The following is a 13,804-nucleotide window of genomic DNA, read 5'->3' on the forward strand; positions in this document are numbered from 1 at the left end:
TCATTGTTGTAGATTCATTGAATCAATGTAGGCATACAAACACATCATGAATTTAATGCAGCGGTGATAAGACGAGTAGCTGTGATGGTTAACCAAGATCATGTTTATAGGGAAAACATCTAAAATGCATAACAGAAAGATGAGCAGGGAAGCAAATTAAAGACATCAAGTCAAGGCATTTTTCTTGTAGACAGGTTTTTATTATTGATGAAAGGCATTAAATCCCCCCCTCAAAAAAAGGCAAGTAAGATTTCCTTCCAAATAGTGATCCATCAGCTCCAGAAACACTGTAAAAAATAGGCCAAACATACTATAATACAGTGACAATATCCACATTGAAATGTGTAGCATCATGTGTGAACAGCTAAAATATTAATTTAATATCCGTGTGAGAGGTTGGGTTCCACCCTTACCTTAAAACAATGTTCCCTATAGATGGCCTGATCAGTCGACTGGCTCTATAACCTTGCAAATAAAGAAATATACAATTAGCTTAAGTGGAAAAAACAGGGATTTGTATGGTTTTAAAACTTTGACTTAAGTTCAGTTAGTCACATTCTCAGCAGCCCATTTTGGTCTGATGGGTAAACGGCGAAAAGGTGAACTCATCATTACATCTTTAATCAGGACATGGATCAAAAAAATAGCAAACTGCAAATAAAGTAGCTCAGTATGGGCTTTACTTACCACCCATTACAGGCAGACACACGGTGGTGTGTTTTTATTCCACTGCTACTCTGACTGCTCAGCTGCAGGAAAATGTGGAAGACTGTTTAAATTTGTCTTACATATTTAAATTCCATAAGTCAAATATATAATTTCTGTTTTACTTTTAAAGTAACTGCATAAATCCAGATGATTGGGACAACAGTAGAGCTGATGGAGTATAACTAAGCTTGCAGCTGGTAATTCAGTAGACACAATCTCACCATTCTATTGTCTGATGGGTAAACGGCAAAAAGGTGATCTCATCACTATTACAGCTGCAAGTTGCCAGTGCTTAATGTAAAATAACACTTAGACAAGCCATTTCTCCACTACAGTCAGTTGTATGTATTTCAAGAAATAGCCAGAGTTAGGAAATTATTCTTAAAAGGTAGGACTGACTGGGAAATGCCTTCAAAGTTAAACTGAATTATTTTTAAGAAGCTCTGCATATTTCTGCAGTTATTCTGATCACTCAGTCAGTCTCACTGCCCATTGTGTCTGACTGGTAAACTGAACACTGTTGTCCCAGCAGCATAAATGTACAGCTGTGCAAAAACCAAATACTGTAGCAAGTAACTCACCTCTTGATCAGCACAGGAGGCAAAGGATTACATCTGATGCATATCCTGCAACTGTAGCATGGCCCCTGAACAAGAAATAGGAAAGGGATTTAACTTCATAAAAATTCCACATGCCATTTTCCACATCAAAATCACTCCTGACTAATCTTATTAAGCTGGCAATTCAGTTAGTCACAGTTTCACCACCTTATTGTCTGATGGGTAAACGGCAAAAGTGTGAAGTCATCACTATTCCAGCCGCGGGACTGCCCAATACCATTTGGTCCAATACAACCAAAAACTGTTAATACCATACTTGAGGCTCACCTTAAGGTCCAAACGGTGAAAACCAGTGTTTGGCCATGTGTAGTAGGCAGCAGCGACCTGACATCTGTAATACAAAGGATCACTGAGTACACAGATCCAACTAGCAAATGTATTATTTGACCAATCTTGTAGTCCTTATCAGACTTTAATCTTACCTGATCAGGTGTACCAATCATAGGTCACAATGTCCATCTTCATCTGCACATCTGTGAAACACAAAAGTCAAATGTCAGAAAGTTAAAGCATGCTCAGTCTCATTTTACTTTGTTAACTACTTTAAATTACAATATTTTCTGACAAGTCTGTCACAGTAACTTCACCAAACCTCAGGAGTAATCTATTGATTTTCAGCTCGCATGAATAACATGTACTTAAGAAACAGCCAATATGGTGAGCACCGATGACTGATCACCCGAAGGTCAAAGGGTACCGGTGTAACACAGCTTGGGAGCATGGCTAACATCGCAGGGTTCAACAGCAGGTCACGACCTCTGCCATGACCTCGCGTCCTCAGTGGGAGCCATGATGACTTTCCCCAGTGAAATAATGGGAGAGGGTAACTCCCTGTCCAGCAGCTCATCTGCTGACCCCTGGACACAGTCAGATATGGACAGGGCTGTGAGGGGCTGAATGACACAGGGGACATTTTCCCTTTTAGCTGTCTCAGAGAATGATTTATTGCATTACTACTGGGATGTGACCTGTCTATAGAGACACTGCAATGGGTTTACTGGCAGGTACGGCTGCGTTAGTTACATTTGTGACGTTGCATTGCTGCAGAATGTGCGTGCATATAAGCTATAAGAAACGTTTAGCATATGAAATACGGTATTTACACAGGCGTGAGACTAACTGAAGAAACAGGCGCTGCATTCAATTCACATCCAAATCCACGTGCATTTATGCTACACTAAGATAACCCAATAGAAATGAACGTGCAGTGTTAAAACTTAAGCTGCCCGTGTGCGTTATATACACGATTTATACTGTTTATTTTGGTTTGTGGCATGAAGAAATGTCTAAATCAACTGTTATAGTGAGGTCTTTCCTCCCACGTGGCAGAGATAAGAGCTAAGTTAGCTACTGGCTAACACGCACCGGTTGTGCTAAAGAGCTAACCGCTAATCCGCCCGAAAACACGTCCTAACCTGAGAGTAACACATCTGCGGAGACATTTAAAGTCATTTTACAATTGCCTACCTTCGTATTTAAGATTAAACATGATGTAGTCTTCTTGGTTTGCAGCTGACACGAGGAGCTGCAGGGTTACTCTCTGCTCACGGTTGAGTCTCCAAGACAAGAGGACGTATTTCCGGGTCCGTGCACTCTTAACTGCGCCGCAGAGCTGCGCAGTGCAGCTCCTGAAGCGCACAGCTGAGCAGTGATTATATTGTCAGCACCAGCTGCATCCTATTTCTTTGACGCTTACATTTAAGATTTAAAAATATAAAATAAATGCAGTCTCTCCACTCTACTACACAAAAGCACCAGGTTTGTGATGAACTGGGAATCTGTGGTTTATTTTCTTTAACTCACTGTGCCTTAAAAATAATAATTTATAGACATATAACCTCCTTCATTTTCCTAAAACTGGCTACTATACACATATACTGCCCTTTGTTACTTTTAAAAAATGTGATTTGCCCATATATTTATAAATATTTAAAGAAGTTAAACCATATTGACAAATCAAGCAATTTAACAAAGTTGATCAAATAAAGCCAGTTTCTAAAAATGCCTAAACGTGTCAAAAAGACAGGCAACTTCACATCATTCAGCTTCTACTGAAATAATAAATTGTTAAATGTAAAGGGGTTAATTCACTTAATATTTACACCTTTTATCTGTACAAATATATGTAATTATTGTTTGCTTTCTTAAACATGATGACAGTATAAATACAGTGAAAACTACCATAACATAGGCATATATTTATTCTGGTTAAGCCTATTTGACTTCTTAAATCGTGAAAATCCTCCTCAGCCTTCTGCAGATTAGGTTAGGTGCAGTCATTTTTATTTACATCTTTAATTATTGTTTGCTTTCTTAAACATGATGACAGTGTAAACACAGCTGAAAGTACCATAAATTATAGATTTTTTTTTTTTAGCCCATTTGATTTCTTAATTCATCCTACTCAGCCTCCTTCACATTCTTCAGTTAGTGCAGTCATTTTGCTGCAGTTAAATGTTGTCTTGAATTAAAAATATAGCCTGCAAGAGCACCAAAGCTTTATTTGATAGATTTGATTGAATGTTACTGTCCCATGATCACAAGGACACTTTTAAATGGTCAGGAAATACCGTCAGTGTTAAATAATACAGCATAAAATACTACTTATAGTAATTTTTTCCACAAACCTCTACGTGAATTTTCAATCGTTATATTCTACTTTATTATCTCAAAATAAGCCAAATGAAAAAAGGGCACTTCCACAGATCTTCTATTATCGTAAAATCTTGGAGACTCGTCTTCTTTCACTGAAGTCATTTATTCACAAACACATTTACAACCATGCATGTAAAAATACGAAGGAACATGAGATGAAGAGCCTCCATTGTTGACTCTCTGACAGACCACTTCACATGACAGATGTTAAGTTATTCACACATGCATTTAGTGCAAATGTTTCAACTGAAAGTGCACACCTCAAGCATGACGGGCTCATTGCCCCGCGGAATCTCTACAAATATCATACCTGGGACATGTACGGAGCTGCACGATGCAGGGGCAAACAGGATTGGCCAAAATAACAACAGAGAAACATAACGTATGCTTTCTCCAAATTTATACAATAAAATTCACGTAATATATTAATTTACAATGTCTTCCTAGAGGGCTTTTAGTGGAGGTAAAATCAGATCTACAATCATAATGCAAATGTTGCTGCAACAGCATGGACTCATGCAAATATGAAACTATTTCATACGATGATTTTAAGGGCTGTTACTGGGAGGTGGACGATGATGGGCCTTGATTCTCTGACTCTGAAGGACTGGTGGTGTTGAGGAACTGTCCGCTTGCTCCGACGTACAGTCTGGATCGCATGGGCCATTTCTGCAAAGACATTTAAGTTGTTAGTGAGGTAACCTCTGAAATAGGCCCAAAGGCCACCGAGGGTGATGTTGCATGCTTTAGAAATGTCAACTAAGTATAAGTGATCACTGTTTATTAAGTTATTTTTGTGCATTATAGATCTTTGCAGTGAAAAAATCAGCTCAGAATTTTTTTTTATCAAGAGACATTTAACAATATAATACTGGATAATAACTGACATTGAGAACAGATGACATGCCTTTATTATTATTATTATTATTCTTATTATTCTTATTATTATTATTGTTATTATACTGACCTTCACTGGGTGCAGGTAGCCGTCTCCTTTCAATGAGTGCAACGCCTCTGTTTGTTTTGTGCTCTCTCCCTCCTCCGCGCCTTCTTCTTGTAGTGTTCGAGTCAAATGGGCAATATAGGTGGTGGCCAGTATCAACACGTCGAGTTTGGACAGCTTGGTGTCCGGCGGCACGGACGGCAAAGTCCTTTGTAGCTCCAGGAACGCGGTCCTCAGGGTTTGCACGCGGCTCCGCTCCCGCGCTGCGTTGGCTGCTGCCGGGCGTCCTCTGCCGCCGAGCCCGCCGGCCTGGAGCACTCTGGCCCGCTGCAGGTCCTGGCGACGGCCATCCGGACTGGGGCTGGAGCTCGGGCTGGATGCAGGGCTGTCATCCACCGCCGTCCCGGAGCAATTACCGCTGTCCATGCGGAGCGTCTGTCTTCCAGCCATCAGGGTGCACTCACAGACCTGAAGAGTTACATCAGATGGATGAAGACACATCAAGCCACCTTTAGTTAACCTGGTTATTATATTGCACATTTTACTGAGCTCATAACTTATGAATTATTTATTGTTGTCTATGTTCCTCTGTTCTACCTTTAACTTAACTTTTAATTTATATGATAATTTGTTGCATTTATTTATTAAACCGTAACTTATTTGCAGTCTAGTGCTGAAAATGTCTGTATTCAAAAATGCATGTTCAGGCAAATTAAACAGACACATCCCTGGTCTAAAAAGCCAAATGACAAAACAGACAGCTCTCCAAAGTTGCACCCAAGACACATGAATTTGTGCAGATTGCTCAGTCACATGTCAAACGACCTGCGGTGCAAATGAAGTCCCTGCCATGCACAAACTCATGAGAGCAGTTTCTGATCTGGGGTTTACCTCTGGTATCTGTTAAAGGCGCTGTTTTCGACATGAAGGCGATCCAAACAGGGCTTCGATAGGATTGAGAATTTGCTCTTCAGTGGAGAACAGTCCCAGTCCACGTCCAGCGTATCCTTACAAAGTGTTGCGTCTGCAGAAAAGGTGCACAGCAGTCCCTGTACGCTCATCCAACACTTCACCTGTGTGCGTAAAAGTTTCAGGAGCCCTTAATTTATTGGATACACAAAGCGGCGGACAAGTATTTCACTCCGACGTAATTAATCATTCGGCCCATAGCACTCCCTCACAGTGCAGAAGACTGCTCTTTCCCTTTCCTAACTTATTTCTGTCTGAGGGCAGCAGAGGCTCGTTTTCAACGCCAGAGGCAGGACTCTCTTTTCCTCGTACCCTGATATGTGGTAGGCCAGATCCCACTCTAATTGGCTGCGAACCTGACACTGTATTTTCTTTATAAGCCTATCAAAAAGTGGCAACGGGACCAAAATTAGTCAAAATGACCTAAAAAATGTGCTCGTCATGGTCAGAAATAAAGCTTATAGTCTTTCACAACGCTATTTGCAGCACACCATGAAGACAGGCTGACATGTGTAAGGTGATATGCAAAACATTTGACTAATTGCCAGGGTGTCTTGAATTGCAAGCTCATTGGAACAGCTAATAAATAAAGTCCAGCGCTGCAATCAACAGGCAGGCATTGAGGAAATTCTTGTGAGACTCATAAATTAATCACTCTGATTTCCAAGGCTCCAAACGGAGATGTCGGCAAATTAATGAAAGGAATTATTCATAATATGTATATCCTCGGACTGTTCTTAATAAACATTGTTTTTGTAAGGATGGGGTAACAGTTTTGCTCCTGGCCACTAATTACAAGGCGAAGTAAGAGAAGGTTAAGTAAGCTTGTTTCCCTAATAACTCCGCATCTTTCAGGGGGTCACACACCCACGTGGCTCCTCATTCAAACACTCAGTGACAATAAATACATCCGCATTGTTACTGTATCTGCTGTAAACCAGCACTGGATCATTTATCACAGAGGCTGTGGGTAATGTAAAGCCTTGTAATGCTGGGGCACAGTGATCATTTAGATTGTGCCACTCTGCATCTCCTGATTCACTTATTTGCTGAAATGCATGCAGACGAAAAATTACGCACATAAAATAAGACTATCAGCAAATAACAGTTTGAGTTGGATAGAATATTTATATCCTCAGAGCCCCAAAACAAAATGTAATTAGAAATAAACCAGCTGTGAAAGTGAGAGGAGTAAATGCACAAACAATTACTCATCGTTTTGCTCTTTATTTTTTCATTCATTTCAAACAGTAGGAGATTTAGTCTATTCATTCATTTATATGAATCTATTTATTACAGATAAAATCATTTGAAAATATGCAGTGAAAAAAGCCACAATATAAACCACTATAATCCACTAGGTGAAGGGTATCCTGCAGCAACATGGACATTAATGTACGCAGGTGACAGTGTCTGTTTTCTGTCCTGCTAAATACACAAAGATAAAAGATCTGCTGCTGTGATGACCAAGGTGCTTTAAAAAAGGCAGTGGCAGGGTTAGTCCTGCATGTGTGAGGGGGGAGGTGGAGATTTTAGGCAGGTTTGTCATAAGCATCCACATCACTGCAGAGGAGTGATGAGACAGCCACACGATTGAGCAGTCTGCTCATGGGAATCTTTAATGTTTTTACCCTGTAATTTCAGAGAAAAAGAAGAGCATACATTATCAGATTATGGAAGATATTTTTTTTACTACTTTGTGGTCTAAGCGTTTGTGAATGTTCAACAGAGACAGGCAGATCTGCTAATCAAGAGAACATGATAAAACAAAATAGCAAGTAATTTGTCAAGATGGAAGAATGAGGGAAATTAAAATAACTGATACCACTTTACAATAAAATAAACTGAAAACATTTCGTCCTGATTTTGAGGAGAGCTGTGAGATGTGGGATGAGGTCCAGCCTGTTAGCAGCTGTCATCCCTCATGAGTTCTACATTTCATCATGTGATACACTGGTTTGTGACGTTGATAATTTAGTGTCTGCAGTTAAATCATTTGTGAGACTAAAATGTGTACTGTCTCGCATTAACTGAGATCTGTGTGAACTAGGATTCTGGACCTCAGAGACGGCTGCAGTGACTTCCACCTCTGCATGTTAGCGTGGCTGTAGATGTGACCGGGATGTGGACCCTGACCCACGTTAAAGTCATCTGGAATAAAAACAATAGAGCACACACACAAATTCGAATGTGTAAAATCCCATCCAGCATAATAAGGTAAAGAATGACACGCATGAGTAGAGCAGAAAATCAAAATAAACACATTTTTAGTGGTTTCCATATTTTATTAAAAAATTATATGTATTATATGTAGCTGTTTCTCAATATTATGGCTCATGTTTAACTAATGCATGTAACTAAATCAAAGATGTGACCACGTAAAAACAAAGTAGAAACATTTAAATCACTTTAAGAATTTAAGGGCTTATTTGTTCAAATATAACTGATCCCATGAATTAAAATAAGTGGATAGTTGTGGTAATGTGGGCAAAGATGTTACAGTAGATTTATAAACCACAGAATTTTAAGACTTACTTGTTAAAGGATAGGAGATCAATGGCTCGCTTCTCAAATGTTTGTTGTTTTCTTTCTTCTTGGCTTCTTTGGATGCTTTCCAGTTAATAAGGAACTGTCTGGTTAACTCATTAATGTCCCTGCCGTCGAGAACCTCTGTGAAAATAAATACATACTTTAAACACACAAGCATTTAATTTGAAATTCTAAAATGAAAATCATCTTAAATATTAGCCCGGTTAAGTGCATTTTCAGATTAGGATACCATTGAGAAAGGAAATGAATAATAACTCACCGAGGCGTTTGCACACAGTTATCAGGTGGTCTCTGTACTTTTTACTTTTACACACAGGATTTCCACCCAAATCCATTTGAAGCAGCTGAGGCCAGTGGCTGAACACGTCCTCTAACTCCTAAAAATACACAAAAAGAGAAACTTCACCAGAAGTATGTTGTGTTTTCATTTTAACCACAAATCATTCACATGGCAGTAGTTTGTCTCTACAGCTACAGCTCAGTAACTAAACAGGAAACAATGGACAACTTTCTTTTAAACAAATATGATACATATTTATAATTACTACTCAGAGACGAAAACGTTTGAAGACATGGTAAAAGTGAATGGTAATGTGAAGTACAAGGGCCAATGGAAAGTTCATAAACAACACATCAGTCTATTTTAATAAACAGTGTCGCCGGTGTCATGTAACTACAAGTTCTCTCCTGGGGCAGTGTGAGGCTGGCTCCTCCAGCCAGTTGCCTGCAGTTGTATGTTTATCTAAAGGCACATTAATCCAAGCCTGGAAATATGAATACTCTCTGGACACGCTCTGATTGTTCATTGCCTTCCTGTCTTGGCCAAAGCGCTTCCACTTTTCCAGCTCGTGCTGCAATCAGTTCAGAGGGGACCCCTGAGCACCGCGCGCTCCCAGGCTTTGATAAATGATCGTGTCAGGGCCGTCACTCAGAAGGCCCTCACTGAAGAGCAGCCCAGCGCCAAATTGCCCCCCACGCGGGGGCGTGGAGAACAGCAAAGGTTGGATACTCACTGAGCTTGGCTGGCTCTCTCGCATGGACTAATGATGGGCCAGTTATGAACCTGTATTTGACCAGGGCTTCGATTCCCCTGTCCTCTCTGCCCTGCACACGGCTAACGGTCTCCGAAGATGCTCCCCATTTGTCACCCGGGCTGACTGCCTGTCATAATCTATTTTAAAAATCCATAATGTTTCCTCTGGATTCTGTGCAAATGGCGCAGAAGAAGGGATTGATCCTTTGGAGGGCTGTCTTTGCAGGATCAATAGTGGCAGACGGGTTGTATAAATTATAGGAGATATCTGCTAAAAATGACACGTGTACAGCAATTACCTGCATCAACGTTCTCAGAAAAAAAATCACGTGTTGAAAAAGTAGCCTCAGCAGTGCAGTCAATTGTAAAGTGCTTCAATGTGTCATCCGAGTGTTAAGAAATAAGAATGACGTCCTTTTAAATGAAGTCATCAACCTTTTCGAATAATATTCATACTTAACACCTCAAAAACAAGCAGATTATTTCCCAAATAAGTCAGCGAGCACAAACCCTATCTCTGCCTCAGATGAGTCTCCTGTAAAGTTAAGTACTGCTGGTTTAAGGTATCAAACGGAGGATTCTGAGGCAGAGAGGAAAAATCAGCAAGGAAAGAGAGAAACTTGTGCTTGTTTAAAGCTGTCAGCGAGAAAAGTCTCAGGGGAACGGCTCGCTGATTTGTTGAATAATTCTGACCCTGTGCGAGTCATGGAGACTGGGAATCTATGGCGGGATTTGCAGGATTTGGTTCTTTAGAACCCTGTTCTCCATATCATTTCACACATCACCGCAGAGAGCTATGGAACAATGTTAATCCTGACCCGATCAACTAATAGCTGGTATGCTGACTTTAATACACCATGTCATGCGTGGTTGCTGTGATGTGGTATTTACTTTGACTGCAGAGTGCACGGCATGCAGTCAGTTTCTACCACTATCACATTGGAGAAGACGTCTTGAACTGGTTTCACAGACACTTCTTAACTACCTCCTTTTAAAGTCATATTTACCTCCATATTGTGCAATTTATTGTCAGCAGCAGAAAAGTGCTGGAGTTCCTTCAGCACGGTCAGGTCTCTGATATCATCGATGTTGTTGTTATTGATATTCAGGACACAAAGCGATTCCTGTGCAAAGAGTTCAGATTGATAAAGAGAGAAGTTATAGATACAAATAAATATATTGTGATCCTAAATGTGTAAACCAAGCACAATAATCAGCCAAATGTTACACTAAATAGGACCTATATTACTATTGTGTGTGGCCAAAGTAAATGTACAGTATTTTCATCCCTTCCTTCGCTTGTGATCCTTTTGCTTAAGCATTTAGATGTGTACACTTTATATGCCTGAACTTCTCGGCTCATGTCCAAATCAGACTCTAGATAGTGCTGTTGCTAAATATTCATCGTGGTTTGAAGTTCTATAATGGCACATTTATAAAAAGCTGGAACTCTTTAAATTTGCACAGCAATTTCTTTAATTATCCAAACAAACAAGAAGCTGAGACTTCTGGTGTGTTTACCCATGGCCTGGGCAGTAAACAAAGTAAACACACCTAACTGATTTGTCAGACCGGAGAGAGCAACAGAGGTCTCTTTGACATCATCAAACCCGGCACAATACTGCTTTTACATGGATCACTGGCCACTGGGAAATCTGAGATCTTTTAAAGTTGATGTGATAACCTACCAGGTTGATACACCACACATATCCTTGTGTAAAAATATTAGGCTATCCTCTGACCTTCTGATTACTTAAAAATATATACAATTGTAAAAGAAGGGGGCCCATATTATGAGTGTGGATCATCCTTTTATCTCGCACTATCTCTGTACTGAGCAGTGTAAAAATAGGTCATACAGCAAGTGAGCGGAGAGCCATGGGGTCAAAGAGCAACTTTTCCCCTGGTGCCAGCCTCTGACTCTCCAGATGAAGCTCCTTGAGCTCACAGAGCTTCTCTAAGCCCTCCACCACCGTGATCCTGTTTCCACCCAGATACCTACAGAGCAGGAAAACCACACACATGTTCAGACACACTGTTAGATTTTAAATTATTACCACAGCACAGGACAACAATCGGTTCAACTTGTCTACTCACAGTTTGGAGAGCCTCTGCAGATTGAAGAGATTCTCTATATGTGTGATGTTGTTGTTCTGCATATACAGATGTGTGAGGTTGGAGGCAAAACCGAGGTTGCAAATATGTGTGATCTGATTATCATACAGATAAAGAACAGTGAGGTTTCTGCACATGGAGAGATCCCCCTGAAAGCAGAATTTAAAAATGAGGCATATAAGAGGAAGAAAAGATGCACCAAATTAAAACCTCAGAGTCAAGAACAGCTACTTACAATATCTTCAATATTCTTGCTGAAGAAGTGGAGGTGGGTGAGTGTCTTGAGGTACTCCGGGAAGGTGAGGCCCCTTTTCTTTTTGAAGTGGTTCCTAGATTTAGCAATCAGATCTACGGTCAGGCGTACCATGGTGGCTCGTCACAGACGCTGCTTTAGAGAAGATCCTTTTCAGCTTCAGCCAAGCATTCAGCCCACAGCAGGGACTAGATCTGTCCGTCGGGGAGAAAATAGACCCGTGTGAGCTGAAATAAACCTTCGCTGCCGAACAAATGCTCCCTAGAATAACTATTTACTAATGCCACATTACTTCAGCATTTAATCACAAATGACAGGCAAAGATTAACCTTATACAGAACTTTAAATGGCCTAAAACCCAATTGTCAATTCACAATTTTGGATAATTGATGTTAAAAGAACATCACTATTCTCCAGGAAACTTGCAAAGAGGCCAAAGCTTGGGCGACCACTCAATTTATGTTGTAATTAGATCGGTCAATATCCCCCAGCAGACTGAGCAGAGCTTCCACTGCTTCCTCTCACTCAGTACCCATGGGGCTTGTTTATTAGCTTGACCTGACATTGAGATATCAAAATTTGCGCTTTGATTGTACTTTGCAATTAGGCTTTATTATACATGCATGCCTCTCCACCTGCTAATTACACAGCAGTCTGTGTGTGTGTGTGTGTGTGGCTGAAATATGGTGGTAGGTAGAGAAAGGCAGAGGGATGTGACAGCAGGTATTTTCCACACTTGATCTCAAGGCATCAGGCCGCGGTTATTGGAGACAAGAGGCACTGATCGATAAACCAGAGCTGGACAGAAGCTAAAGGCTAACTGAACTTATACACCCCTGGGCCTCAGCTCTCCAGGGAGTCGGGGACAGCAGTTTATCACTGTCAAAGAAAGTGCGACACTCATAGATGTCCGCGTGCAGTGCGTGAGGGACAGGAAATATCCACTAAAGTGAACGCAGGTTGGCAGTGAGAGGTGGTGATGAGGTTCACACAGTCGGAGAAATTAGTAGGGTGTTATAAATGAAAAAATGGCCCCGAATTGTGACGATAGCAACGGCTAACAGCTAGCTTAAAAGCTATCGTGACACTGTAGCGCACTGGTATATTCTGTAACAAAACTTAGCACAACATTCCTTCGTATAATGGCGAATTTACTTAATTAATATCAACTAAACTCTCCTACCTCTTCGTGTCTTCAGAAATGTTTAAAATGCGAGCGACTTAAACTGGTTTGAAGAAGTTGTAGTTGTAAAACGAACCGCTGTTTTGTTTGAGAGTACTACGTTGCTATGGAAACCACGGAAGCAACGCATCAGTCGCAGAAAAAGATGGGTCACAGAATTTAGTGCAACACCGGTAAAGCGGACGTAAGTAAATGATTGTATTTATGAAAAATTAAAATAATAATTATATTTCTGTGGTGTTTGTTATGGTTACTAGTATTTTGGTTACAACCAAACGTTCCTAAGTCTTATCGCCCTTTCAGGGAAATACCGGAAGTTGCTACGTAGTACATTATTTTAATTATTTATTTGTATTTATAATAATTCATTCGAATGGTTATAAATGAATAAACGACAAAAGGGAGAGACTAACTCAATTCTAACTAACTAAAAATGAATTGGTTATATGGTAGGAATTTAACAGGAATGTAAGAAACTAATTTGCAGTGTAAGCAGTGTAAGTCTTACAATAGCATTATTAATCACATATTAACAGGAATAACATCCACTGAATCAAGGGGGTAGCTTTAATTTCAACAATGGGGGGACACTTATGAAAGGGGGGTTTAAGGGACCTCTGCCAGAAAATTTTGAGCATCAAACACTTTGATTCCTGCATTGTAGTGAAATTTTGTTAACCATTTTGTACATTTTCTGCATCAATGTATGGTGTAAATGTCTATAATTTTGTCCAAATAAAAGTCTTCTGCTGCTTACCTGTTTTATATGAGGGAG

At 40.2% G+C, this 13,804-nt stretch overlaps 2 protein-coding genes and 1 long non-coding RNA gene across 3 annotated transcripts; all 3 read right to left on the reverse strand.

Moving 5' to 3' along the window:
• Positions 1–178: 178 nt before the first annotated feature.
• LOC117264428 (uncharacterized) lies at positions 179–2,952 on the reverse strand. Its single transcript, XR_004502306.2, has 7 exons — positions 2,796–2,952; positions 1,751–1,801; positions 1,596–1,659; positions 1,290–1,354; positions 688–749; positions 414–465; positions 179–287 (listed from the first exon to the last, which is right to left on the reverse strand). It is a non-coding gene; the product is annotated as an uncharacterized LOC117264428 (long non-coding RNA).
• A 943-nt stretch (positions 2,953–3,895) lies between these two features.
• Positions 3,896–5,376, reverse strand: tcf24 (transcription factor 24). Its single transcript, XM_033638365.2, has 2 exons — positions 4,951–5,376; positions 3,896–4,652 (listed from the first exon to the last, which is right to left on the reverse strand). Exons 1-2 carry the CDS (start codon positions 5,374–5,376, stop codon positions 4,542–4,544), a joined length of 537 nt encoding a protein of 178 aa, XP_033494256.2. The 3' UTR covers positions 3,896–4,541.
• A 1,736-nt stretch (positions 5,377–7,112) lies between these two features.
• ppp1r42 (protein phosphatase 1, regulatory subunit 42) lies at positions 7,113–13,328 on the reverse strand. The gene is made up of 9 exons (XM_033639270.2): positions 13,030–13,328; positions 11,829–12,040; positions 11,576–11,742; positions 11,338–11,476; positions 10,486–10,602; positions 8,705–8,822; positions 8,431–8,565; positions 7,956–8,046; positions 7,113–7,527 (listed from the first exon to the last, which is right to left on the reverse strand). Exons 2-9 carry the CDS (start codon positions 11,958–11,960, stop codon positions 7,428–7,430), a joined length of 999 nt encoding a protein of 332 aa, XP_033495161.1. The 5' UTR covers positions 11,961–12,040; positions 13,030–13,328; the 3' UTR covers positions 7,113–7,427.
• Between the last annotated feature and the right edge of the window lie 476 nt (positions 13,329–13,804).

Source organism: Epinephelus lanceolatus, chromosome 20 (genome assembly GCF_041903045.1).
Source record: "Epinephelus lanceolatus isolate andai-2023 chromosome 20, ASM4190304v1, whole genome shotgun sequence".
In the NCBI taxonomy this organism is placed as follows: Eukaryota; Metazoa; Chordata; class Actinopteri; order Perciformes; family Serranidae; genus Epinephelus; species Epinephelus lanceolatus.